This window comes from Salvelinus sp. IW2-2015, linkage group LG1 (assembly GCF_002910315.2).
Source record: "Salvelinus sp. IW2-2015 linkage group LG1, ASM291031v2, whole genome shotgun sequence".
NCBI lineage: Eukaryota > Metazoa > Chordata > Actinopteri > Salmoniformes > Salmonidae > Salvelinus > Salvelinus sp. IW2-2015.
Window position 1 is genome coordinate 46,825,132 of NC_036838.1, and position 27,724 is coordinate 46,852,855.

At 44.1% G+C, this 27,724-nt stretch overlaps 2 protein-coding genes across 2 annotated transcripts in view; both read right to left on the bottom strand.

Annotated features, from left to right (window-relative positions):
• Positions 1 to 7,974, bottom strand: part of LOC111968617 (MAP kinase-activated protein kinase 3) — a 41,007-nt gene extending 33,033 nt beyond the window's left edge. Inside the window, exon 1 of the mRNA XM_023994320.2 lies at positions 7,138 to 7,974. Coding sequence (XP_023850088.1) covers positions 7,138 to 7,434 — 297 coding nt within the window. The 5' untranslated portion in view covers positions 7,435 to 7,974. The remainder of the gene's footprint in view (positions 1 to 7,137) is intronic.
• A 370-nt stretch (positions 7,975 to 8,344) lies between these two features.
• dnah1 (dynein, axonemal, heavy chain 1) overlaps positions 8,345 to 27,724 on the bottom strand; it is a 59,281-nt gene continuing 39,901 nt past the window's right edge. Inside the window, exons 57-77 of the mRNA XM_070447323.1 lie at positions 26,200 to 26,331; positions 25,907 to 26,032; positions 25,542 to 25,661; positions 25,087 to 25,236; positions 24,832 to 24,992; positions 24,446 to 24,671; positions 24,089 to 24,284; positions 23,709 to 23,860; positions 23,420 to 23,616; positions 22,712 to 22,856; positions 22,244 to 22,402; positions 21,719 to 21,850; positions 21,427 to 21,597; positions 21,130 to 21,309; positions 20,614 to 20,790; positions 20,343 to 20,513; positions 14,805 to 14,935; positions 14,461 to 14,605; positions 11,812 to 12,018; positions 10,917 to 11,151; positions 8,345 to 10,546 (exon numbers count right to left, since the gene is read on the bottom strand). Of these exons, the coding sequence (XP_070303424.1) occupies positions 10,425 to 10,546; positions 10,917 to 11,151; positions 11,812 to 12,018; positions 14,461 to 14,605; positions 14,805 to 14,935; positions 20,343 to 20,513; positions 20,614 to 20,790; positions 21,130 to 21,309; positions 21,427 to 21,597; positions 21,719 to 21,850; positions 22,244 to 22,402; positions 22,712 to 22,856; positions 23,420 to 23,616; positions 23,709 to 23,860; positions 24,089 to 24,284; positions 24,446 to 24,671; positions 24,832 to 24,992; positions 25,087 to 25,236; positions 25,542 to 25,661; positions 25,907 to 26,032; positions 26,200 to 26,331 (3,435 nt within the window). The 3' untranslated portion in view covers positions 8,345 to 10,424. The remainder of the gene's footprint in view (positions 10,547 to 10,916; positions 11,152 to 11,811; positions 12,019 to 14,460; positions 14,606 to 14,804; positions 14,936 to 20,342; positions 20,514 to 20,613; positions 20,791 to 21,129; positions 21,310 to 21,426; positions 21,598 to 21,718; positions 21,851 to 22,243; positions 22,403 to 22,711; positions 22,857 to 23,419; positions 23,617 to 23,708; positions 23,861 to 24,088; positions 24,285 to 24,445; positions 24,672 to 24,831; positions 24,993 to 25,086; positions 25,237 to 25,541; positions 25,662 to 25,906; positions 26,033 to 26,199; positions 26,332 to 27,724) is intronic.

Below are 27,724 nucleotides of genomic sequence, written 5' to 3' on the forward strand. Positions count from 1 at the left end.
GGACCTGCTGGGGCGGTATGCAAATTGAAGTGGATCTAGGTTGGCTGGTAAAGTGGAGGTGATATGATCCTTGACTAGTCTCTCAAAGCACTTCATGATGACAGAAGTGGGTGCTACGAGGTGGTAGTCATTTAGTTCATCTTTGCCTTCTTGGGTACAGGAACAATGGTAGCCATCTTGAAGCATGTGGGACTGGGATACAGACTGGGATAGGGAGAGATTGAATATGTCCGTAAACACACTAGCCAGCTGGTCTGCGCATGCTTTGAGGACCCCGGCTAGGGATGCTGTCTGGGCCTGCAGCCTTGCGAGGGTTAACACGTTTAAATGTTTTACTCACGTCAGCAACGGAGAAGGAGAGGGAGGGCGGCACAGTCCTTGTTAGCGGGCCAAGACGGTGGCACTGTATTATCCTCGAAGCGGGCAAAGAAGGTTTTTAGTTTGTCTGGAAGCGTGACGTCAGTGTCCGTGACGTCGGTGTCCGTGTCCGTGGGATTCTAGCGGTGCTCCAGGATGACTGGAAGTCTCCCATGCCACCTCAGTCCCTGTTATCTTGTGATTACCGGTGACGCCTGTAYGCCGCTGGTGAGATGGCTAAAGAGAAGCTATCATCTTCACAGGTGAGGATGAAATGAATATTTGATCTGCGAGCTGAGCCGTGTCACTTTAGTCCAGGTGACCAGGTTATTGCTCTGCTGCCAATTGTTGCTTCACCTTTTCAAGCCAAGTTCCAAGGTCCATATACGGTTGTGCACCAGTGCACTGAGCAAAACGATCTAGTTGCCACTCCGGAATGAAGGAAAGCGCACCAACTGTGCCACATAAAACCCTATTACGCACGTTCCTCTGGGGTCGAACAGTGGGAGTCTGCAGAGGATGGTAAAACCTGTTATTTTGGCCGTCCGTTACATCGTTGGGTTCTTGTTTTTGTCATGCTAGGTCTGTGCATGGTGAGGAGGATGTCCCGATGATTGCGTACTGCAGGGTAGATATAAACAATTCAGAGTCACTGGATATTTTGGATAGCCTTCTCGCTCATCTACCTGCTGATTGGCGAGACGAGCTGGTCGATCTGATGATGAGTTTTCCAGTTTTGTTTCCTGGTACACCTACACTTACAAACTTAATAGAACGCGATATTGACGTGTTATTTTCTCTTTGCTCTTGTTTTCCTCAATAGGATGTCGGTGGGCGGAGCCGGGGGGGTCGTCAGCAAAATTGGACACGCCTGTGCTCGGGTGTGTCCCGGGGATAAATACACCTTTCTCCCATAGATTGAGGAGACTCTCTCCATGCAGACACACTTGGTTTTTGATTGTGGCATCTTTTTGTTAATTAGTTTTGGCACCTCTCAAAACCCCTCATTATTAACATCTATCCACTCACTCACACTACTGACTACACACACCATTGTTACATGGATATAGTTGACTTTATTTAATAAATATGCTTGTTATATCTCCGCATTGTCTTCCTCTTTGTTATGGGCTACAAGCCGGTTCATTAACAATAGCCTTTGTTACACCCTGATCTGGTTCACCTGTCCTTGTGATTGTCTCCACCCCCTCCAGGTGTCGCTTATTATCCCCAATGTATATATCCCTGTGTTTCCTGTCTCTCTGTGCCAGTTCGTCTTGTTTGCCAAGTCAACCAGCATATTTCCTTGCTCCTATTTTTCCCAGTCTCTGTTTGTTTCTAGTCCTCCTGGTTTCGACCCTTGCCTGTCCTGACCCGCCTGCCTGACCAATCTGCCTGTTCTGACTACCAGCCTGCCTATCCCCTTGTACTGTTTTGGACTCGGATCTGGTTTCTGACCCCTGCCTGGCCTGACCTCGAGACTGCCTATCGTCTGRTACTGTTTGGACTCTGACCTGGTTTACGAACTCTCGCCTGTCCCCGACCTGCCTTTGCCTACTCCCTTTGTTATAATAAATATCGGAGCTTTACCATCTGCCTCCTGTGTCTGCATTTGTGTCTCGTCTTGTGCCCTTATAAATTTGTCATACTTTTTATCTCTGCATTGTTGGGAAAGGGCTCATAAGTAAGGATTTCACTGTAAAGTCTAAACCTGTTGTAATGAATTTGATTTAAGACACACAAGAACACACAAAGTTGAGTGAGTTAATCCTCAAATGGACTCATTTCTAATGTGAGGTGACATCATCTGGGCCCTCTGCAGACACTATGGGCCCTAAGAGCACACCTGTCCCCGATTCCCCTCTAAACCAATCAGCCCCTTCTCTGCTGAGGCCCCGGCAGTGAGACAGGTTTAATCTGGTTTAATCTACCCAGCTCCTTCCTAACAGAGCATTGTGTCCTGATATCCATTTAAGAATCTCATATTTTCAATTCATAGACCTTTTCACACACACTGGCACAACATCAAAGCTTTACAGTTGATGTAAATTATGAAGTTTAGAGACTGTTAAAGGTTGAGGGCAGTCTGGATATTGATCTGTGTATCTCAGTACAGTTTGTCTAACATACCTTTCCCTTTATAAGTGCTCTATTCAATCTGTATACAGATAGCGTGATAAATGTAAAGTTAATTTCTGACATATGCAGCGTTTACCGTGAATGCGGTCTCCACTAACGCAGGAACATTGCCTTTACATGGATATCACGCTGTAATGTTGAACTACCACAGTATGGCTGGAATAGAGCCATAAAGTGAAGAAAATAGAGTAAATGAGTAAGTAGCTAGGGAGTGTAAAGAACCACTAACTCCAGGAATTAAAAAAATAATAACCTAACACGTACACTAAGTGTACAAAACATTAGGAACACCTTCCTACTGTTGCGTTGCACCCCCTTTTCCCCTCAGAACATCCTCAATTCATTCAACAGACTTTACAATGTGTTGAAAGTGTTCTACRGGGATGCTGGCCCATATTGACTCCAATGGTTCCCACAGTTGTGTCAAGTTGGCTGGATGTCCTTTGGGTGGTGGACCATTCTTGATACACACGAAACACTGTTGAGCGTGAAACCCAGCAGCGTTGCAGTTCTTGACACACTCAAACCGGTGCGCCTGGCACCTACTAACATACCCCGTTCAAAGGCACTTAAATCTTTTGTCTTGCCCATTCACCCTCTGAATGGCACACATACACAATCCATGTCTCAATTGTCTCAAGGCTTAAAAATCCTTCTTCAACCTGTCTCCTCACCTTCATCTACACTGACTGAAGTGGATTTAACAACYGACAATAAGGGATCATAGCTTTTACTTGGATTCACCTGGTCAATCTGTCATGGAACGAGTAGTGTTCCTAATGTTTTGTACACTCAGTGTATACTGAAGGCCTTATGAATGTTAAGATGAAGAGATACTGCTGATATTAGATTAGTAACATATGATACTCAAGAGAAAATAAGATCCCACTTGAAACAAAATGTAGCTAAATCTTTGCAAATATATTGTAATAACATATATTGTAGGCTACACAGGTAGACATTGTTACATTGTACTAATATAGTACTTCATAGTAATAGCTCTTTGAGGTATGTAGTCAGATATAATCCTGAAATATACGTTCACATGAACAGAACATGTTTAATCTATAATACATATCATCCCACCATCCCTCTCTGACTGATTAACTGTTTTTATTGGCATGGCCGACTTTCCTGGGGCTGGGGCCACTGTTCCGGTTAGTAGGTTCACTCTGCTACACACTACAGATTCTCAGATCACTTTCATGTGAACCGAAAGCATAGTAATTTAAGTGGGACACAGATGGACCACAACCCTGCTAACCCTGCCAAGAAGGAAAAGCCCTGCCAATGGCTTATAATATAAGAAGAACAACCACAAAGATGAACAGAAGCTGAAGAAACTGAACAGTGAGCTAAAACCAGATAGATGCAAAACCTTACAATGAAATGAATCTAAAAACTATTTGAAAGAAGAAGAGCTTGGCTATGAAGAGAGTGCAGTAAAAGTTTGGTTGGAAGAAATGGGAGTTCCAGAATGGAACATTCACCTGCCAAATAGAGGTTCTAATGGAACATACAGCAAATTGAATCTCAGGAGTTCCTTCATGGAACAACACAGGGTCTTTTCAGGCTAGACACTGATTCTTAGAGCTGGCAGCCAGGCAAGTCCAAGACGAGAGAACCCTGATCGCTTTAATTGAATTAGATTAAAAGGATGGCTTCACTCCAGGTCTAGTAGAGTGGATTAAACCTATACTCATCCATTACACTTAGCACTCAGGAGTGGACTTAATTAAAAAGTGACTGAGCTTGACAGCCCTTCACCCCCATGCCTCGTTCTCTCTATGCCTGTTTGTCTTGTATTAAAAACAAACGGGAAATCGAGTTGTAAATTACCAGCAGTGTCAATGTGATTCTTTATGCACAAGGCTCACCCAGGCAACTGAAGGTTTAATAACTACTGTATAAACAGAGAGGCTGGTTTCTGTACAATCACAAACACCACCACACGCCTGCCAGAATATTTTCCAATCCACGTCACACTTTGGGTTTTATTTGGCATACAGTGGGTGGTGGTGTCCCTGCAATCAATATTTTAATTATTTCAATTTCTCTCGCTCTCCAGCCTTCGGTCGTCACTAGTTACCACAGCCACAAAGTCATAAACTCTACCTATTTCTACAATTGATCATCTTAAAATCTGATTTTAGACTTAACCCTAACCTTAACTACACTGCTGTGATCAGGCACCTGGTGAGACACCCAGCTGTGATTGCAATGAAATGGCTAAACAACACTAGACTGGATGATGCGACTCACATGGTACACAGCAGAGGGGGAGCAGTGACACACTGGTCTGGACAGGAGTCCGTTGTGAATGCAGTATTCACACAGAAATGGGCTGAGCTTGGATTGGTTCTCTATAAAAATAAATAATCCTGGGAGGTTAATACCTTATGTTGTTTGGATTTGAAAATCCAACAGTTGTATTGGAAGGGGACGGGGCTTGGGGGGCTGTGTGTGGTTGTCCATGTGGGTGTGAGTGAGAGACACAGAAGAAAACCAATCAGTAAAAAGGGACATCCCATTATTTATCAACACATCGTGCCGACAACATCACAATAGCCTTTCCAGACTCTGAAGTCAGGAGGACTTTGAGTTAGGTGTCAGCCAGACTATAACAACACAACTTCTTACCTGCAATAGGCAACTATAGCAGACAATGTCAGGCAGCAGGCCAATATAAAGTCATCCAATTTAACATGCTCAGTACTAATTATCCATAGCATCCACTTGACAAATGGTGTTTTCCCGACTAATTGCACTCTGCAGTATTTTGTCTCAAACTCTGAAAACTCTAATAACTGAATGTGAATGACAAGATTGATTTGAATTCAGGACAATTTCAGACACACTCTGCTCCCCTGTAAAATGACTTTCTCTCTTCTGTTCTCCTCTCTCTCTGTTCTCTGATTCTGTACTCTATCCAATCATTTTGTCCTGACCCCGCCCCCCTCTTGTCCTGTGTGTGTGTGACTCTGTGCCCCTGGTTTGGGGACTCTGATCCGGCTGAACTGCTGTAGACAGTAAATCGCTCCCTCTGTAGCCCTGTACTGGCGTTGACAGCTTGCCATTGCTTGACCAGAACAACGGCTGTGTGTGTCACGTGTGTATGTGTTCCTAATATTCCTAGGACTGTACATTGCATTTTCAGTACACTGTTTATAAACACCATATATTTATTTATATACCATATTCTTAGAATAGCTCACGCTACCTACCACTGTACATATCATTCTTAGTATATCTTGTGTAAATTCATGTGGTGTATATACGTATAGATTCAGTGGTGGAAAAAGTACCCAATTGTCATACGTGAGTAAAAGTAAAGATACCTTTATAGAAATTGACTCAAGTAAAAGTTAAAGTCATCCAGTAAAATCCTACTTAATTGAGTAAAAGTCTAAAAGTATTTGGTTTCAAATATACTTAAGTATCAAAAGTAAATGTAATTGCTAAAATATACTTAAGTTTCAAAAGAAAAAGTATTAAGCAAACTAGGCACCATTGTATTTTTGTATTTTTATTTATGGATAGCCAGGGGCACGCTCCAACCCTCACATAATTTACAAACAAAGCATGTGTTTAGTGAGTCCGCCAGATCAGAGGCAGTAGGGATGCCCAGGGATGTTCTCTTGATAAGTGTGTGAATTTGACACATTTCCTGTCCTTCTAAGCATTCAAAATGGAAAAAGTACTTTTGCGTGTCAGAAAAAGTATATTATTTTCATTAGGAATGTAGTAAAGTAAAGTATAAAATTGTCAAAAATATTGTACTTTCAAGTATTGTTACTTAAGTAATTTACATCACTGTATAGATTACATTTGAATTACTGTTACAGTGCTACTTGGCTTGTTAATTGGATTAGTTAAAAAAAAAAGGGTTTCCTTCTTTTTTATATTATTTGTGTACTTTACTGCATTGTTAGGAGCTAGTAACATAAGCTTTCCGTTGCACCCGCTATAACATCTGCTAAACTGTGTACATGACCAATAAACTTTGATTTGAGGTATGAGATGAGAATGATGAGAATTCCACCAGCTCTGGGGCAAAACCTAGGCGTTTAGCTCAGCAGGATAACAGTATCTTGCATCATGCCAATGATGTTGGTTCTATTTGGTCAGATCACAAGTTTGTTGCCTCTCAACCAGAATAGTGTATGTAACATGCAAAGCACACATGTGTAAATCAAAACCAGACAAACACATTTGTTATGAGCCTCAGCACATCGCATTTCCCCCCCATGCCCATCTTCCAGGTGCAGAGTCAGCACCGGAACAGATACCCTACGCAAGGGTCACATGCCACTGCCAGCACACGCACACACCGTAAAACACATAGATATGTAGAAGATGCATTACACACACATATGGATACTGGTACACCACACACAAACACACGTTAATTGCTGTGCTATTACACCATCGTGGCCTTTCCTTGCTTTTCCTCAATAGAAGATGTACAATGTCATTAGTTTGTAGAGGCAGAGAGAAATCTGATAAAAATAAACTCAGAAGGTCAAAGTTCTTAGTTTTTATCAAGACTAGGGATATATTATGCAAGATCCCAATACCACCAAATGGCATCAGGACTCAAACTCTGAGCAACAGGCTATTTCCACAGGTAGGTGGTATTACCTTCAGTGCGCACTTCTCCCCAGTCTTCTTATTGGTGCATTCCAGAACCTTCCCATTGATCCCCAACCCAAGGACCTGACTGGAGATCTTATACTCGTCTGTCACCGCGTTACGCTTTATCTCCAATTTTGGGTAAACGGGCATAGGGAATTGCGTGGAATTCGTGTCTTCCTGTGCAGCCGGCGCCGCGTTGTCAGTGGAGTCTGGTTCGGTTTGAGGTTCTGATGGGGTGTCAAGTTTTGGCTCAGCCTTCGGCGATTCAGAAGGTTGCTCCTTACCGTTACCATTTTGTAGCATGGTCACACAGATGTGTCTGTGAGTGGTCACCTAGGATTTACAAAAAAACTGACCTCAAACGGCTAATATGACTTTGAAAATGAAATGACGCGAATGTCCCGTAATTTACCCTAAACAGAAATGACTCCTTGACACCGCTAAGGGCGCGCATTCGGTGTTCACTTTCTCTTGGCCAGTTCCTGTGTGCCTCGGGATGTTAAAAACATTGAAAAGACAATAGCCTACGAGTCAATAGTCCCACGATTAAAAAGGTTTTGTACTAAAACTTTTCTAAAATGAAAACATAAAATGGAAAATACTTTACGGTATATACACAACAGCAGCCTATTGATCTTCTTCAACCAATTATTCAATTCAAGTTCAATACAATAATCCTGCATATCCGCAGGGTAAAAAAACCCACAATAAACATGTCCACATTTGAATAGGCTAGAGTAGAAAATTGGGAATTCTGGTCAGATGCCTTCGGTTAAACTTGCCTCGTAACTTTCCAACGTCCTTTTGTCACATGGGCTAATGACTGAGGGGAGTTTGCGTAAGCATTACCCTCTACTCAAGTCATTTCTCAACAGGCTTCCTCTTAAAGGAGCAGTACATTTGTCGGCAAATAACTAGTAGTCTGTACTAGGACAGCTAGGTCCGACGGGGTAGAGTTGAATGGAATTAAATAAATAAAAATATATACCCTAGACTAACTGCAATCTGTCAGAGTAGATGGTAATTTGTGTTTTTAAATGTATCTGCTTTTAAACAAACTCTCCTTCAAGCATGCACAAGTGTGTCAACATTTTGAAGGACATCCCAGGTGAGTGATTTGAATACAAAGTGCTTAATATAACCCAGGCTTAAACCCTCCCCAAATGCAAAAATGAATGAGTGTCAAGGAAAAAACTGATGATCAAGAGAAAGGGAGAGAGAAACAGATATATAGAGAGAAGGGTGGGGGTAAGAGAGAGGGATGGACATCCTTGAAAACTGAAGCAGGCCACATCACCTGCTTAGCTAAACTGTCATTCTGGCAGTCATTTTAAACACGTAATCCAACATAAATAGTATGATGGTATAGCTTAATCTGACATCTGAGAGTATATCATTTATTGCAGAGAGACTAAATATAGACTGAACTAAACTTTGCATACAGTCTTAAAGTGCAATGAATAAACGGTGTGCCTTACTGGTTCATCAGTTTAAATATTATCGGGTTATAGTGGAGGAAACTACTTTATTGCTCTCCTCTTCAAAAATAGCACAACTAAAATAAACTTCACTGCGGTTGGCAATGTACAATGCCTTCAGAAAGTATTCACACCTGCTGACTTTTTCCACATTTGTGTTACAGCCTGAATTTAAAATGAATTCAATGTAGATATTTTTGTCATTGGCTTACACACAATACCCCATAATGTCATAGTGTAATTATGTTTTTTGACATTTTTACTAATTAATTTAAAATGAAAAGCTGAAATGTCTTGAGTCAATAAATATTCAACCCCTTTGTTATGGTAAGGCTAAATAAATTCAGGAATAAAAAGGTGCTTAAAAAGTCACATAATAAGTTGCATGGACTCACTCTGTGTGCAAAATTAGTGTTTAAAATGATTTATGAATGACTACCTCATCTCTGTACCCCACACATACAATTATCTGTAAGGTCCCTAAGTCGAGCAGTGAATTTAAAAACACAGATTCAACCACAAAGACCAGGGAGGTTTTCCAATGCCTCGCAAAGAAAGGCACCTATTGATAGATGGGTAAAAAAATGCAGACATTGAATATCCCTTTGAGCATAGTAAAGTTATGAATTACACTTTGGAAGGCGTATCAATACACCCAGTCACTACAAAGATACAAGCTTCCTTCCTAACTCAGTTGCCGGAGAGGAAGGAAACCGCTCAGGGATTTCACCATGAGGCCAATGGTGACTTTAAAACAGTTACAGAGTTTAATGACTGTGAAAGGAGAAAACTGAGGATGGATCAACAACATTGTAGGTCCTCCACAATACTAACCTAATTGAAAGAGTGCAAAGAAGGAAGCCTATACAGAAAAMAAATATTCCAAAACATGCATCCTGTTTGCAACAAGGCATTAAAGTAATAATGCAAAAAAATGTGTCAAAAGCAATTAACTTTGGGGCAAATCCAATACAACACATTATTGAGTAACACTCTCCATATTTTCAAGCATAATGGTAGCTGCATCATGTTAAGGGTATGCTTGTAATCATTAAGGACTGGGGAGTTTTACAGGATAAAAAAGAAATGGAATGGCTAAGCACAGGCAAAATCCTAGAGGAAAACCAGCCTCAGTCTGCTTTCCACCAGACAATGGGAGATGAATTCACCATTCAGCAGATCAATAACCGAAAACACAAGGACAAATCTACACTGGAGTTGCTTACTAAGAAGACAGTGAATGTTTCTGAGTGGCTGACTTACAGTTTTGATTTAAATCTACTTCAAAATCTATGAAAAGACCTGAAAATGGTTGTTTAGCAATGATCAACAACAATTTGACAGAGCTTAAAGAACGTTGAAAAAAATCATGGGCAAATGTTGCACTATCCCGGTGTGAAAGGCTCTTAAGAGACTTACCCAGAAAGACTCATAGCTGTAATCGCTGCCAAAAATGCTTCTACAAAGTATTGACTCAGGGGTGTGAATACTTATGTAACTGAGATATCTGTATTTCATTTTCATTACATTTTCAAAAATGTCTAAAAACATGTTTTCACTTTGTCGTTATGGGGTATTGTGTGTAGATGGGTGAGACAAAATGTAAATTTAATCAATTTTGAATTCAGGCAGTAACACAACAAAATGTGGAATAAGTCAAGGGGTATGAATACTTTCTGAAGGCACTGTAGAAACATACAAACATTCCCCCTCAGTTAAAATGTGCATCCTGCCAGGAAAGTCCAGTTTGTTTGATTTTGATGTTTTTGTTGTGTATGTAGTAAGCGAAAGGGAAAGTGTGTGTGTTGATTGTGTTTAGTAGTCCAGTGCACAGATGAGGGCCACTCCCTGTTTGATCCAGTATCTCTGGGTGGTGTGTGTGGGCAGCTCCACAGCGATCACGTAGTTAGTAGAGTGACCCGTCGTAGACAGAGTTCCTATAGAGGAAACACAGAGCTGCAGTCAGGACCAGACTCAAACTACTATACTACCTTTTATGCTGATTAAGGTAAATCATGGTGATCTCATCTGTCAACAAACTGTAATAGTCCCTGGAAGCTGACGATGGAAAATACATAGCTACAGTATGAAGCATTTCGTTATTAGACACYGGGTCTATTTTGGGCATGTAATAAACCACTTAAAAGAAGCACACGGGCTAATACACTATTACACAGACAGACACACTAATATAAGGATATGCAATCAAACACCAGCACACACACAAACACTGTTGGAGCCAGATCCTTGTACATGAGTGTATATAGTAGGTGCAGTATTGGCCTGTTGTATTGCTCAAGCACTGACCGGCGCGTGTGAGGGTCTTGTAGATGGGACAGATGTAAACTCCTGAAGTGGGTGGTTTGCGGTTGGGCTCAGGAACCATCCAGATGACAGCCATCTCAGTGTAGAGCTCTTTGGGCCGGGACTCAGTGAGCCGGCCTACCTTGGCGTCCCAGCGCGCCCCCTCCAGGAACAAGCCGTGGATGTAGCAACCCATCTCAGGCCTCTCCTTCAGCGCAGAGGCAGACTCCCTCATCACCTGGGATGGGACATAAAGGAGAAGGCACAGATGTCATTAAGTTCAAGGAAAAACTTCCAACGTAGAAATCGGCCAAGTAATACCCAATCAAAACAAGTAATCCATTTTCCAACAGGGTTAATTTCTCACTATAAATGTTTTTTATTTATTTTATTTCACCTTTATTTAACCAGGTAGGCAAGTTGAGAACAAGTTCTCATTTACAATTGCGACCTGGCCAAGATAAAGCAAAGCAGTTCGACACATACAACAACACTGAGTTACACATGTAGTAAAACAAACATACAGTCAATAATACAGTAGAAAAATAAGTCTATATACAATGTGAGCAAATGAGGTGAAATAAGGGAGGTAAAGGCAAAAAAAAGGCCATGGTGGCGAAGTAAATACAATACAGCAAGTAAAACACTGGAATCGTAGATTTGCAGTGGAAGAATGTGCAAAGTAGAGATAGAAATAATGGGGTGCAAAGGAGCATAATAAATAAATAAATAGAGTAGGGGGAGAGGTAGTTGTTTGGGCTAAATTATAGATGGGCTATGTACAAGTGCAGTAATCTGTGAGCTGCTCTGACTATAAATGTAACCTCCAATATGAAATACATTCTCATTTGGGGAGGAGGAAAGGGAGGAAGGGAATGAGAGTGTGCTGCTATCTCACCCTGAAGTCAAAGCCAATGGTATCTATGGAGACCACGGAGCGGCGGGCAAAGTTCTGCAGTGTTCCTGTGAGGAAGGCCTGGGGGAAGAAGAAGCCACTGATCCAGAAGACAGGTGGGACACCGTCAGAGATCCAGCCATGTAAGAACTTGATCCTCTGGAGCAGGTCAGACACCCAGGAGGCCAGGGGTTTCAAAGAGGGGTAGGCCTGGTGGAAGACAGGGAGAGACAGAGGGAATACTTAATGACATGACACATTTCAATGGGGTTCTCAAATGAACAGGAATCAGACACCGGTATACAGATGAAACAATGTATTGTAAAACCAATAACGAATTGGGCTCCCGAGTTGCGCAACGGTCTAAGGCGCAAGAGGGGTCACTGTAGTCCCTGGTTCGAATCCAGGCTGCATCACATTCGGCCGTAATTGGGAGTCTCACGAGGGAAAATAAATATAGTAGAAATGATGAACATTTAGTTGAGGATCCCCGATCACAGTGAGCTCAGTGAGGGAATTGTTGCTTCTAATTTCTCGGACTGAGACGAACAACTGTCATCAACAGGCTGTTCTTTCTGCCTCTCGACCGCTATGCTGAGAGACTGCGTTACAACGATCGTGGTAAAAGAGAGAGGAATTCATAGTTTGAGTGGTCCCGTGGGGGTTTTCACAAAAGGAAAAGTGTAGAGTGATTTCAGTGTGTCTCATAGATGCAGTAAAGAGGTCAATCGAACTTGACCAAAACAATGGAATTACCATGGAAAGGACCCGGGGGAAACAGCCATGGGGGAAAGATTCTGAATCTCCTCATAGAGTACCACAGTATGAGTCATAATACCCGTTAAACCTAGTGGTCAAACAAGGAAATGGTTCCAATCATTTTTTCCACCATAAGTTTTTCCCATTGGGGTTTTTCTAAACACTTAAAATAAGGGCTGTGTTTCGTGTAGGCTTACCCTGGCATGACATTTTGATAACCGTGTAAGTCTTTCTAGGACAAGGTGACTTTTATCAATATATTCGCCTGTATTTACCCCCCCAAAATGAAATGCTAATTAGCTACTAATGTGGCTATCAAAGAACTACAAATGTCATGATGATCTGGACAAGACTGCCGAATTAAGGCAAAGGTAAGAATCTCTGGATTAACTATCTAATGTTAGCTAAATTTAGGAATTAATAAATTGCCTACATTTCTTTAAATGGATAATTCTGTGAACTGTCTTGTGGAAGTTTTAAATTGACACAATACCTGTTAGCAAAGGTTTCTGCTAGATATGATGTGCAGGAGCTTGCAGGGATTTGTAGTCTTGCATGATGTCTACTTTGATGCTAATTAGCATTTTTGAATCTGAGAGTTAATAGAGCCAAATATATTTATAAAAGTCACCTTGTCTGAGAGATTTACATGGTTATTAAAAAACGTCACGCCAGAATAGGCGTACACAAAACACAGCCCTTATTTTAAGTGTTTATAAAATTCTGTGGAAAAACGATTGTAACCATCTCCTTATTTGACCGCTAGGTTTTATGGGTATTATGACACCTCCACTGTGGGGCTCTATTGCCCCCCAGCAAAGTTTGTCTATATTTAGGCTATTGTTTATATGTGTATTTCACGCTATGTTGAGGTAAAAATCTGAGTATAATGCTTGTATAGATGTCATCCCTAACACATGTTCATGTCATGGTTACCAATCAACTGCATTACAGTTAAACACGACTTTGACTACCATCAACGATTTCTGTAAGCTAGATATGCTAACCAGCTTATACAAACGGGAGTTAGCATTTACCAGTCACTACTTTTAAATCTGAAAAGGGACAACTTCTACATGTCATACAGCGAAAACAGCCAAATCGGACTTAAGTAAGCACATTGTAGGCCTGTTACAATACATAAATCATGACGGATTCGACAAATATTCACTTTTTTAGATCAGATTTGTGGAATGTGCGCCAATCTTCCATTGACTCCTTGATCGCATCTATTTGGGATAGCCACAGGTCCGTTGACTAGTGGTTTCCATTTGCGCGCCGTGCCTCTGTCACGCGCCAGTAAAGTTTAGAACGATTCGTGAGTCTATTTGTGACTTTGCATTTTTTCGTGTTTCTTTTATTGTGTTGAAGGGGAACCCCATTTAAAGTATCTATGAGCGCTCTGAGGTGTTAAACTAAACCCTGGTACCAGGTCTGTACTAATTAGATGAGTGTGTATATACAGTCGCTGTGATTGATTTAGTGATTCAAAAGGAGTTGATAACTGTTGGTGTATACCATGTTTTCAACTTGCGTTGTTTATTGAAACTGAATTGACATGTTTTCCTTTTAATAATAATTCATAACCATCGGTTGTTTGTGATTATTCTTTTGCATAGTTCAAGGGATATCTAATTGGTGTGTATTTCAATACTGTGTGTGCATATTATATTTCCTAGTGGGTAAACTATATATTCTTTCGGGGTATATTACCTACTAGGTTAGGCCCAACCCAGTCCACACACTAATTTTCACATGCTGCCTGCTTACATAGTTTATTGTTGCCACACACCTAGATACTAGGTTCAAACTGATATTAACTCAGGTCCCTCAGCATAGAGGACTACAATAATGTAACTCTAAATATGTTCATGTATATGTTCCTGTAAATACCTTGGCCTGCCACATGTCAGGGACTTTGTTGATGAATAGGCTGTTGGCCATAAGCTCCAGTTCTGATGACATCACCACTAAGCCCTTCAGAGCCTTCACAATATCACTGAGGCTCTGGGATATGACCACTAACAACCGGTTATACCTGAGAGAGAAGGGTGGGTGGAGAGGGATAGGGGAAAGAAAGAGATACTCAGGAGAATGTTGACTATAGAAGAGCTCTCTGATATGGAATATTGTGATGGTAACTGGAACTGTCTTGAAGTTAATGGTGGGAGAAACAGATATGGCACAAGACAGAATGTTATGGACTTCAGCAGTGGTTTATGACAGAACTAGGTTACCTGATGACCTCCTGGATCAGGACTGTGTTCATGGACTCCTCATACTGGACTGGGTACTTAGTCATCACCTCCTGTACACTGATAGGCTGGGGAACCTTCTCAACAATGCCTGCCACTATCTCCTCTACGATCTACAGGGAAAGAAACAAGATCCATTACCAGCCCAGCCAAACTTACAACACACAATCACTCAACACAACCCCACCACACTTTCTGAAGGTACAGTGCCTTTAGAAAGTATTCATACCTGTCACATTCTGACCTTAGTTCTTTTGTTATTTCTTTGTTTTAGTATGGTCAGGGCGTGAGTTGGGTGGGTTATCTATGTTCGTTTTTCTTTTTCTTTTTTTTCTTTTTTTCTTTTCTTTTTAAAAATTGTATCCCCTTTTCTCCCCAATTTTCGTGGTATCCAATCGCTAGTAATTACTATCTTGTCTCATCGCTACAACTCCCGTACGGGCTCGGGAGAGACGAAGGTCGAAAGCCATGCGTCCTCCGAAGCACAACCCAACCAAGCCGCACTGCTTCTTAACACAGCGCGCCTCCAACCCGGAGGCCAGCCACACCAATGTGTCGGAGGAAACACCGTGCACCCGCCCCCCTCGGTTAGCGCGCACTGCGCCCGGCCCGCCACAGGGGTCGCTGGAGCGCGATGAGACAAGGATATCCCTACCGGCCAAACCCTCCCTAACCCGGACGACGCTATGCCAATTGTGCGTCGCCCCACGGACCTCCCGGTCGCGGCCGGCTGCGACAGAGCCTGGGCGCGAACCCAGAGACTCTGGTGGCGCAGCTAGCACTGCGATGCAGTGCTCTAGACCACTGCGCCACCCGGGAGGCCCTTATGTTCGTTTTTCTATGTTGGTTTTTTCGTTTGGCCTGGTATGATTCTCAATCAGAGGCAGGTGTCGTTAGTTGTCTCTGATTGAGAATCATACTTAGGTAGCCTTTTTCCACCTGTGTTTCGTGGGTGTTTATTTTCTGTGTCTGTGTGTTCCACACGGAACTGTTTCGGTTGGTTATTTCACGTGTTGTTTATTGTTTTGTTTCAGTGTTCGATTGTTTTAATAAAGAGCATGAACACGTACCACACCGCGCATTGGTCCTCCGATCCTTACTACTCCTCGTCTGAGGAGGAGGAAGACAGCCGTTACAATACCCCTTGACTTATTCCACATTTTGTTGCGTTAAAGCCTGAATTCAAAATGGATGAAATGTATTGTTTTTCCTCACCCATCTACACACAATACCCCATAATGACAAAGTGAAAACAAGTTTTTATACATTTTTGCAAATGTATTGAAAATGAAATACAGAAAAATCGCATTTACATACAGTATTCACACCCTGAGTCAATACATTTTAGAATCACCTTTGGCAGCAATTTCTGGGTAAGTCTTTCCGGGTAAGTCTCTATGGGCTTTGCACACCTGGATTGTACAATATTTGCATATTATTATTATTATTGAAAAAATTCTTCAAGCTCTGTCAAGTTGGTTGTTGATCATTGCTAGACAGCCATTTTCAAGTCTTGCCATAGATTTTCAAGCCGATTTAAGTCAAAACTGTAACTAGGCCACTCAGGAACATTCAATGTCATCTTGGTAAGCAACTTCAGTGTATAGTTGTGTTTTAGGTTATTGTCCTGCTGAAAGGTGAATTTGTCTCCCTGTGTCCGTTGGAAAGCAGACTGGACCAGGTTTCCCTTTAGGATTTTGCCGGTGCTTTGCTCTATTTAGTTTCTTTTTACCCCCCCCMAAAAAAAATCCCTAGTCCTTGCCGATGGGACAAGTATACCCATAACATGATGCAGCCACCACCATGCTTGAAAATATGAAAACTGGTACTGTGATGTGTTGTGTTGGATATGCCCCATACAAAAAGCTTTGTATTCAGGACATAAAGTTCATTTCTTTGCCATTTTTTTTGCAGTTTTACTTTACTGCCTTATTGCAAACAGAATGATGTTTTGGAATATTTGTATTATGTACAGGTTTACTTATTTTCACTCTGTCATTTAGGTTAGTATTGTGGGATAACCAAAAATGTTGTTGATCCATCCTCAGTTTTCTCCTTTCACAACCATTAAACTCTGTAACTGCTTTAACGTCACCATTGGCCTTATGGTGAAATCCCTGAGCGGTTTCCTTCCTCTCTGACAACTGAGTTAGGAAGGAAGCCTGTATCTTTGTGGTGACTGGGTGTATTGATACCCAATCCAAAGTGTAATTAATAACTTCACCATGCTCAAAGGGATATTTAATGTCTGTTGTTTTTTTTTACCCATCTACCAATAGGCTCCCTTCTTTGCGAGGCATTGGAAAACCTACCTGGTCATTGTGGTTGAATCTGTGTTTGAAATTCACTGCTCAACTGAGGAACCTTACAGATAATTGTATTTATGGGTAACAGAGATCAGGGAATCATTCAGACATCATGCTAAACACTAATATTGCACACAGAGTGAGTTCATGCAACTTATTATGTGACTTGTTAAGCACATTTTTACTCCTGAAGTTATTTAGGCTTGCCATAAAAAAGGGGTTGAATACTTATTGACTCAAGAAAATTTCAGCTGTACATTTTATATACATTTAAAAAAATGTCTAAAAACATAACTCCAGTTTGACATTATGGGGTATTGTGTGTAGAACAGTGACACAACATCTCAATTTAATCTATTTTAAACTCAGGCTGTAACACAACAACATTTGTGTCACGTTCTGACCTTTATTTTCCTTTGTTTTGTCTTTAGTTAGTATGGTCAGGGCGTGAGTTGGGGTGGGCAGTCTATGTTATGTGTTTCTATGTTTATGTTTGTCAATTGGACTGATATGGTTCTCAATCAGAGACAGGTGTTTTGCATTGTCTCTGATTGGGAACCATATTTAGGTTGCCTGTTTTCACTGTTGGTTTGTGGGTGTTTGTTTCCTGTGTCTGTGTTCGTGCTACACGGGACTGTTTCGGTTAGGTTACTTTGTTATTTTGTATTTTTTTGTCGTGTTCAGTGGWTTATATTAAAACATGRACACTTACCACTCTGCGTCTTGGTCCGATCCTCTTCAGACGAAGAGGAGGAAATCAGCCGTTACAGAAACACCCACCAACCAAGGACCAAGSAGAGTGGTAAAGGACAGCAGCAGCRGCGGCAGAAGACACAGGATTCATGGACTTGGGAGGAGATTCTGGACGGCAAAGGACCCTGGACTCAGCCAGGGGAATATCGCCGTCCCAGGGCAGAGTTGRAGGCAGCGAAGGCAGAGAGGCGCTGGTATGAGRAGGCAGCRCGGCGACGCGGTTGGAAACCCGAGAGTCAGCCCCAAAAATKTATTGGGSGGGGGCACACGGGGAGTGTGGCTAAGCCAGGTAGGAGACCTGAGCCAACTCCCCGTGCTTACCGTGGAGAGAGAGGGCGTCGTACTGGTCAGGCACCGTGTTATGCGGTGGAGCGCACGGTGTCCCCAGTACGCGTGCTTAGCCCGGTGCGATACATTCCAGCTCCTCGTATCGGCCGGGCTAGGTTGGGCATCGAGCCAGGTGCCATGAAGCCGGCTCAACGGATCTACATGGCGTACATGGCACCAGCCTTACGCATGGTGTCCCCGGTTCGCCAGCACAGCCCAGTGCGGGCTATTCCACCTCGCCGCACTGGCCGGGCTACGGGGAGCATTCAACCAGGTAAGGTTGGGCAGGCTCGGTGCTCAAGAGCTCCTGTACTCCTTCACGGTCCGGTATATCCGGTGCCACCTCCACGTACCAGTCCTCCGGTGGCAGCCCTCCGCACCAGGCTGTCTCTCCATTTTCTCTCTACAGTTGCTCCCGCCTGTCCAGCGCTGCCAGAGCCTTCCTCTTCTCCAGCGCAGCCAGAGTCTCCCGTCTGTCCTAAGCCGTCAAAGCCGCCCGTCTGCCCAGCGCCGTCTGAGCCGCCCGTCTGCCCCAGCGCGTCTGACGCCGCCCGTCTGCCCAGCGCCGTCTGAGCCGCCCGTCTGCACCAGCGCGTCGAGCCGCCGTACTGCCCAGCGCCGTCTGAGCGCCCGTAACGCCGCAGCGCGTCTGAGCCGCCCGTCTGCCAGCGCCGTCTGAGCCGCGCACCGTCTGCCAGCAGCCGTCTGGGCCGCTTCCGCACAGCCAGGAGCCGCCATCGGCCCGCCCAGCAGCCGGAGCCGCAGAGCCGCCCACGCCAGCAAAGGAGCCGCCCGCGCAGCGGGAGCCGCCCGCATCAGCCAGGAGCCGCCCGCAACCCCAGACACAGGAGCCGCAGAGCCGCCGCCAGCCAAGTGCAAGACGAGCTGCCAAGAGCCCGCCAAGCCAGCACAGACTCGCAGAGCGCCAGCCCAGCCAGGACTCTGCCAGAGCCGTCAGTCAGCCAGGAGCTGCCAGAGCCGTCAGTCAGCAGAGCTGCCAAGAGTCGTCAGTCAGCCAGGAGCTGCCAGAGCTGCCTGTCACGCGGCGATGCCGGAATTGCTCCTCAGTCCGGAGCTGCCCCTCAGTCCGGAGCTGCCACTCAGTCCGGAACCTAGCCCCAGTCAGAGGTGCCTTTCAGTCCTATGAGCCCATTTATTGGAGTACCAGCCAAGGATCGCGGCGAGGCGATCTCGCCGCTACGTAAAGCAGGCCACACGGGGGCGGTTAAGGAGGCGGACAAAAACTATGATGAAGTGGGGTCCCACGTCCCGCGCCAGAGCCGCCACCGCGGACAGACGCCACACCAGACCTCCCCTATAGAGTTTACGGTTTTGCGGCCGAGAGTCCGCAACTTTGGGGGGGGGGAGGGGGGTACTGTCACGATTCTGGACTTTAATTATTTTCCTTTGTTTTGTCTTTAGTTAGTATGGTCAGGGCGTGAGTTGGGGTGGGCAGTCTATGTTATGTGTTTCTATGTTTAGGTTTGTCAATTGGCCTGATATGGTTCTCAATCAGAGACAGGTGTTTTGCATTGTCTCTGATTGGGAACCATATTTAGGTTGTCTGTTTTCACTGTTGGTTTGTGGGTGTTTGTTTCCTGTGTCTGTGTTCGTGCCACACGGGACTGTTTCGGTTAGGTTACTTTGTTATTTTGTATTTTTTGTCGTGTTCAGTGGWTTATATTAAAACATGGACACTTACCACTCTGCGTCTTGGTCCGATCCCAGACGAAGAGGAGGAAATCAGCCGTTACAATTTGGGAAAAGTCAAGGGGTGTGAATACTTTCTGAAGGCATTGTATGTTTCCACTGGATATCATAAGGTGAATGCACCAATTTGTAAGTCGCTCTGGATAAGAGCGTCTGCTAAATGACTTAAATGTAAATGTAAATGTAATGTTAGCATGTCAACAGAATGGTACCCTGAGTATTACCTATGAGCTTTCGTTAACAAGTCTAACAGCTAAGGAGGCTAAAGTAAGAGCAACAAATATAAGTAAGACTAGCTGCTGCATGACCCCAGATAGGACAATAAACAAAACAAAAGTTCAAAACCTGTTTCTTGCTGGGGTAGAGTTTCAGCGAGAGTAGACACAGGAGAGGACACACACAGTACACAAAGTACACACAGTACCTCTTCTCTGGCCTTGCCCCCGCTGGCTGCTGCTTTAGGCTGGAGCTGCACCACGGCTGCCAGCAGGGCAAATGCCTCGTTCTGGGCAAAGCTGATGTTAGCATTGTCATGGAGACCAAAGATCTCAGGTGTGTCGTTGATGGGCAGGCCACGGATGTACGCCAGGTAGCCCTGAGAGACAAGCAAAACGGATATTAGTGGTTGTTGGTTGGGAATTAACCCGTGTTTATTAATGCTAACTCAGACCAAACTAACCGTCTCATTCTCTGACCTTGATGTCGAGCTCAGTGTCGATCTGCCTGTAGACTCCGGAGGCGGAGTAGGCGTAGTCGGCACCGAGCACAGCAGGACAGTAGAAGTCCTCCAACACGTTGAGGATGCAGCGGCGGTCCCAGTCATCGGTCACACGACCACCATAGTTGATCTCCCCCGCAGTGTACTTCAGAACCTGGACAGATCGAGTAGAGAACAACGGCACAATCAATCACTGACAGAACGCAGGCACATACACACACCAGAAAAAAAGGACACACTGAAACATAAAAAATACATAATCTTGCTAGAAGTAGGGTAGGAAATGAGAGGAGATAAAAGATAAAGAAGGAAAGAGGAGATGAAAAGAGAAATACTAAAGGAAAAGCTAGAAGAGAAGGAAGCTAGAAAAGAGAGAGAGAGAAAGAGAAAGAGAGAGTGTGTGTGTGTGTGTGTGTGTGTGTGTGTGTGTGTGTGTGTGTGTGTGTGTGTGTGTGTGTGTGTGTGTGTGTGTGTGTGTGTGTGTCTTCCCCACCTTGTAGGGGATGTCCTGGTACTCGTCCAGGAACATCTTGAGCTGGCTGATACAGATGCGCAGGTCACCATCAGTGAACTCATATGGGATGTTGAACCCCAGTGGGCCGAACTTTCTGCGCTCAATGGCATTACCGTGGAACAGACACAGAGATAGGAGCAGGGACTTAAGCTCTGCAGCCTGGAGAGGAGAGGAGGAACAGGGAACAACGTTAGACGAGGGGTCTGGGTATGTAGTTTTCCACTTGAATTACACAATACAGTACACAGTATAGTATGGGAGTGAGAGGAGCCAGACCCTGGTGCAGGTAGTGATGAAGTCATCATTCAGGCTTAGGTAGGTCTTCAACAGGTTGGCCTTGATGCCTCTGGGAGGCTCGATGGTCATCTTAGAGCCATTCTGCAGAATAGACACGGGGAACTTGTTGCTGGGCAGGCTGGTGAGCCACAGACGGAAATCCCGGTGTACCTAAAGAGGAGTGAATAGGGTGTTGGCAGGTTTAAGAGTGACAAAGGTTTCTACATCTCGCTTTACTGTATAGCTTCAGTTGTGTGTTTGTGTGGATGTGTATTCTTCTAGGTGAGCCCACCTTATCTGTGTCAATGTTCTCAATGAGTCTCTCCATGGAGGGCATCCAGCTGGGTGCCAGGTGACAATTCTGGAAGAAGACCCACTTGCCCCTCTCCATGGCACTGTGCATCATGGCCTCAGCCCAGGGACCCTGACACACAACCACAACAGACAGGACCAGTTGCACAGAGGTCTCAAGATGATACCAACATGACAGTGAAATACTGTAGATATCACAAGGCTTAGGTTCAAACATCATGACTTTGAGCCTGGGCTTGATTCTGTCTGTCTCAGTTATTTCTCAGACTGGCTTGCACTCATGGTGATGGTGAATGTAGCACGTCTTTAGAAGGGGATACATACAGGACACAGAGTCCTAGTCCTCTGGCTAGAAATAGACTGGTAATTATCACTGAGGTGGGGAGACTAAGCTTTTCTTAGCATGACAAATGAGAGTGACCTCATTGGGAGGACTAATTTCCAGTGGGATGTCTCGTGGGTGGGAGGAGTGAGTTTTCCCAGGCATTCCCCAGGCCATACTGACCTGCCCCTGGCCCAGGGAGATGGCACTCATCTTCTTGGAGAACTTCATGACGTCAGCAAACTTGTAGAGGTCAGCGGCAGGGTCGGTTCCGGGAGATAGGACGAAGATGAGCGGCGTGGAGGGGGACGACTCCTTAAATACAACAGACAGATCTGATGCCTGAGGGAGAAATGGAAGGAAGGAGGGAGGGATGGAAGGAAGGAGGGAGGTAGGGAGGGAGTAAGGAGAGAGAGGTACAGTACAGAACGAGGTATGAGAAACATCAAATAAACAATGAGGTGACCTACATTGGGAAAAATATTGTAAATATTTAAGCCAAATGGTTTTAAAATAAACCTGGTGGCAAAGTGTTTACACTGAGTTGGATACAAGGCAAAACAACATATACTAAAGATGGCATTGACAGTGGCACTGAGGTAAATGCAACTTAGGATGTCTTCACTACCCAGAAAGGCAAAAGTGCAGCACCTGTGGCTCTATAAAGCGCTGGCCCAGCTGAGCAGCAACAAAGTCCTGCAGGCCGTGAGTCATGCGGTCAGCTCTCAGGCAGCGCAATATCAACAGCTTCTGGAAAGAGTCCAGCTGGGTATTCCATTCCCCTGGGACCGGCTCCCTAGACACACACGCACACATCCATGGACACCAGTCAGCAGTCAGAGTAGGTGTAATTTGCAGTATCTATTGACACACTGCAAACTAGCATGTGTTGTGTCTACACTCTTAGAAAAAAAGGTGCTATCTAGAACCTAAAAGTGTTCTTAAACTGTCCCCATAGGATGACCCTTTGAAGAACCCTTTATGGTTCCAGGTAGAACCCCTTTGGGTTCAATCTAGAACTCCTTTCAAAAGATGGTTCTACATGGAACTAAAAAGGGTTCTCCTATGGGGACAGCCAAACGAAGAAGCCTTTTGGAACCCTTTTCCTAAGAGTGAAGGGTTGGCAAGCACAATATCAGTGGCACGATAATCAGAAGTATCATGGCAAGTGAACAAAACATGAAGCGGACTACATTTCTTGGCTATAGTACACAATACTTTACATAGGACCATAAAGTTCAGTCTGCCTGATGTTTTCTTTTTTGACATGGAAAATCAAGTATTGTGGTATTGCGATACGGGTATCAGGACAACCCTAGCTGTGCATATAAAATATGTAGCTTCTGTGTTTGTGAAGACCTGTTTGGCTCGCTGCTGTCAAATATCCTCTTGAAGGCCTTCATGTGTTTGGGGAAGCTGTCTGCCAGGCTGTTGAAGGTGGGCAAAGCGCTGAGGCCCAAGATGTCCTGCCAGGCACGCTCAGACAGCCACCTCACTGCAGGGTTGGACAGCTGCTGCTGGGGCATGCCCCCCGCCAGCAGGTACCGCCACTCAGACTGGCAGGTGGAACACAAACAGAGTATGAGCACAGATACACTTTAAAAACAACAATACAGACCAAACACTAAACACCACCAGTTCCTCCTACCATATCGATCTTGTTCTCATTCATCATGATGCGAGCGCACAGCAGGAAGGCAAACATGAGCTTGTGCTTCTCAAACAGAGAGCGGCACACGTTGCTGTAGAGGCTGAAGGTGAAGAACTCATTGATGTTGATGATCCTCTGCTCCACCGTGTCTGGGGGGGACACACAGGGCCAACAAAATGGGAAAAGAGTTTATTAAGGGGGTTGGATATATTCATGCTACCTTTGGTGCTTAATGATACATGCTACATTGCTGTGATGTTAGCAGTTAAGCAGTTAAGCAGTTAGCAGTTAAGCATTCAGTTGTGAAAGGGTTGTCCTAAAATGCGTACAAATACAGTATGTGTGTGTCTACATTTATGTGGGTGAGTTCTCTTTACCTGCCCTCTCGGAGTTGGCAATGCCCGACATGAAGATGCCCAAAAACCACTCCAGGGAGTACTGGTACATGGGGTCCACGTTGGAAAGGTCCGATACGCAGAAGAAGAGGATCTGAGTACGCACAGCCACAGGGACATACTCCAGACGAGTGGCATCAATGTCCCGCTCTGTCTCCTCAGCCACCATCACTTTGGCCTGACAATGACATCAGCCTTTGTATGGTCATAGTGCCACATCAACGACTCAACAGTTGATTGAACAGTAACAGTATGTTCTTCGCATGTAAAAGCCTTATTTTGGGAAATCAAAAGGGGTCAAGTTGAAGTGTGGTGGTTACACTGCTCCCCATGTCTGACCTGGATCTCTCCGGCCTTGATCTTGGAGGCTCCCAGCACCCGTATGAGTTCCTCATCGTCCACAGGGTTTCCCTCTGAGGAGCTGAGGCGGAACAGGATCTGGTCTTCTATCTCCTTCAGCTCCTGCTTCATACGAGCGTTACTCACTATCAGCTGGTTCTTAGCCTCCTCCAGGTCAGGCCTCTCCTCAGCCACCACCCGACCCAGCAGCTGGTCCTCCAGACCACTACACACACACACACACACACACACACACACACACACACACACACACACACACACACACACACACACACACACACACACACACACACACACGTCAGGGGTCAACCGGCCAGGGAGAAGGGGCCAGTGTGAAGTGAAGTGAAGGTGGGTGAGCACAATACCTGGGGGACAGGGTGAAGTTGATGAGGGTAACCTTAGTGGAGATCTCAGGGGAGTAGTGTGGGTTGGGTAGCTTGGTGGTGATGTACATTTTGAAGTCATCGTGGTAGGGAATGACAGCGTCTCCAAGCTTCAGAACTGTGCTGCCCTGCTGCTTGAACGTCTGAGGGCGACAACAAGCAACAACTGCAATGAGTTGACTTTATTGTGTGTTGACTGAGTGTTGTATCGACGTGTTATGTGCCCTAGGTAAGGACCTGTCGCAGTAGGACGGGTTCTAGAGCAGGGTCTAGTTCCTCTCCGACGTTCTCCAGTAAGCAAGGCTTCCCGAAGCGAATGGCATTTTCCAGACTACGCAGGAAGTCCCGGTCACTCAGCTTCATTACGTCCAATCCATTGTCACGCTCCTGAGAGGAAAAATGAAGCAGGGTTCAACCATCATGTCTAACCAACAGCTTCTGCATATACATAGGAAATATATGACCATATCCCCTTTTAAATACAGGTGTCTCCTTACATACAGATGCTGAAATAAAACAACATTTACTTACACAATGTAAAGCAGGACATTTTGGTTCTCTCTATTTTCTAAAGATACTATCTAAAGCTGTGCAGTAATGGTTGTGGATAATGAGAGTATTAGCTCTATGGCTCCCTCTGTGGACTATGTTTGGAATCAGACCAGTACACAGGAATCACTGAACATTCTCACCATGTTTTTGACCCACTTGTTGGCCTGTCCCTGTGGGTCGATGAAAAGAGCCCAGCGCTGAGAGTACTGTGTTATCACACCGTTTTCCACCGACAGGTTATCCTTAGGCAGCCCTGTGATCTATACACACGCACACACACACACACACACACACACACACACACACCACACACACACACACACACACACACACACACACACACACACACACACACACACACACACACACACACACACACACACACACACACACACAATGGGATATTGGGAGTATTTTACATTGCTATATTATTTGACACCACGGGTCAGTCTGATATAGGATATTATGTTGTATCTGTGCTAGTAGTGTTGTGAGGGGTTCTAACCTGCCAGGAGCGGATCTTGACCTTGTCCCCTAGAGTGCTGATGAGGTTGGGCTCCTCTGTGTGGGGCACCCCCTGCTCTTTAAAGCCACGCAGCCACTCATCTGCCATGGAGGCCCGGTACTCTCCCTGTCAAGGTCATATACAGACAGCTCACCAAATCAACACAATGGTCATCCATGGGTCATTCTCTCCACAAAATACCTAAAAGCACTACTTACTGTGACAAAACTCTGACTAATACCACAGCACAACACATACATGTAACAGTAGCACAACAACAGAGCAGCACTCACAGTAAAGGGTCCCAGGTAGGCCACATATCCTGCTGCTAGCAGCACGTCTCCTGACACGTTATTAACCATGTACTCCAGGTGCTGCACGGTCTCCTTCCAACGCACCTTCTCATCCGCTAGCCCTCCAATCAGCTGGAGAGACACACACAACACTCATAACATCAGCACCCACAGACACAGTAGACAACACTGAGTTATGTCTGATGTAAATAAATATGGCATTGCAGAAATTACATTGGAAGGGGGGGGGAAAACTTGTGTAAAATGAAAAGAACAAAGTGACAGAGTAACAGTCAATAGTAGGGTTGCAAAGTGGAGAATATTACTGGTAATTTTGGAAATGTACCAGTAAACTCACATAATTTTTTTTAACTTCCAAGGATTTTAGGTCATTTTAATAACATATAAAATATATAAAATATGATATTTCTAATGTGGAAAATAGAATCATAAAGCTGTGAAACATTATACTAAGTATAACCCATCAACAAATTTAATACGTTGCTGTTTCTACATGGAATATCCTTTATATTTTTACAAGTTATTATTTTATTTAAAGAGTGACTTTCAAAACAACTTCTCGTTTTGAAAATGGCCTATGTGGCATCGATATGAGTCAGAAACATTTACTCTAGTGTAAAAATGTACTACAAAGTGTAAATAGGATAATTCAGTCTTGTCCAAAATGGAGATTTGCGAGATGATAGGAAAAAAAATGGATGTCACGGAATGAAGGGTACCGTAACAGTATTCCATGGGTTGGGTTTATTTTAATGGCCATGGTCAATTTGGTTTGACATTCGATATCCCTATGGGGCAAGTTATGGACCATTAGTAAATTACACAATGTACATTGTACAATATTTTAAATAGTCAATAGCTCCAAATTTCAATGAATTAAAAATCCTAATCAACGTAAATTGTAGAAATTAATATACAAATATTGAAAGCATTTATGAGACACCTAAAAGATGTGCAAGACGACTATATTGTTCAATTTACATTGTGTAATTTATTGACGGTTCCTAACTATCCCCAGAGATAGGCTATCCAAAGTCAAACCAATTTTGCCACAGTCTCACACCAGCCGAATGAATCTAATTGGCAAAAATAATTTGGCTAACTCTTCCCACCTGCGAACACACACAACAGACACCCACATCAAACCACACCTCGAAACCAACTCACGTTTGAATTCAGTCATGGCCAAATCAAGAAGCATTTCTTAATAAACCAAACGAGGCCAAATCAGGAAGTGGAGTCGCCTTGAAGTACTGTTTGTCAACATATCTTTGTTGCAAATGTTGCAGGGCCAAACTGATGGCAGTTGTGAAACAAGTCAATAGTTGGAAGAGTTAATTGCAATTACATTAGAAGTCATTTTATGTTTTTTTATTAATTATGCTATTTTGCAGTGCTTTGAGCCGGATCACTGTTTGAAATGTAAAGATTCAAATAAAAGTGGTCAGAGTTCATTTGAGTTGCCTCCTCTGTAATTCTGCTGCCCCCTAAAAAAAAGTAAATG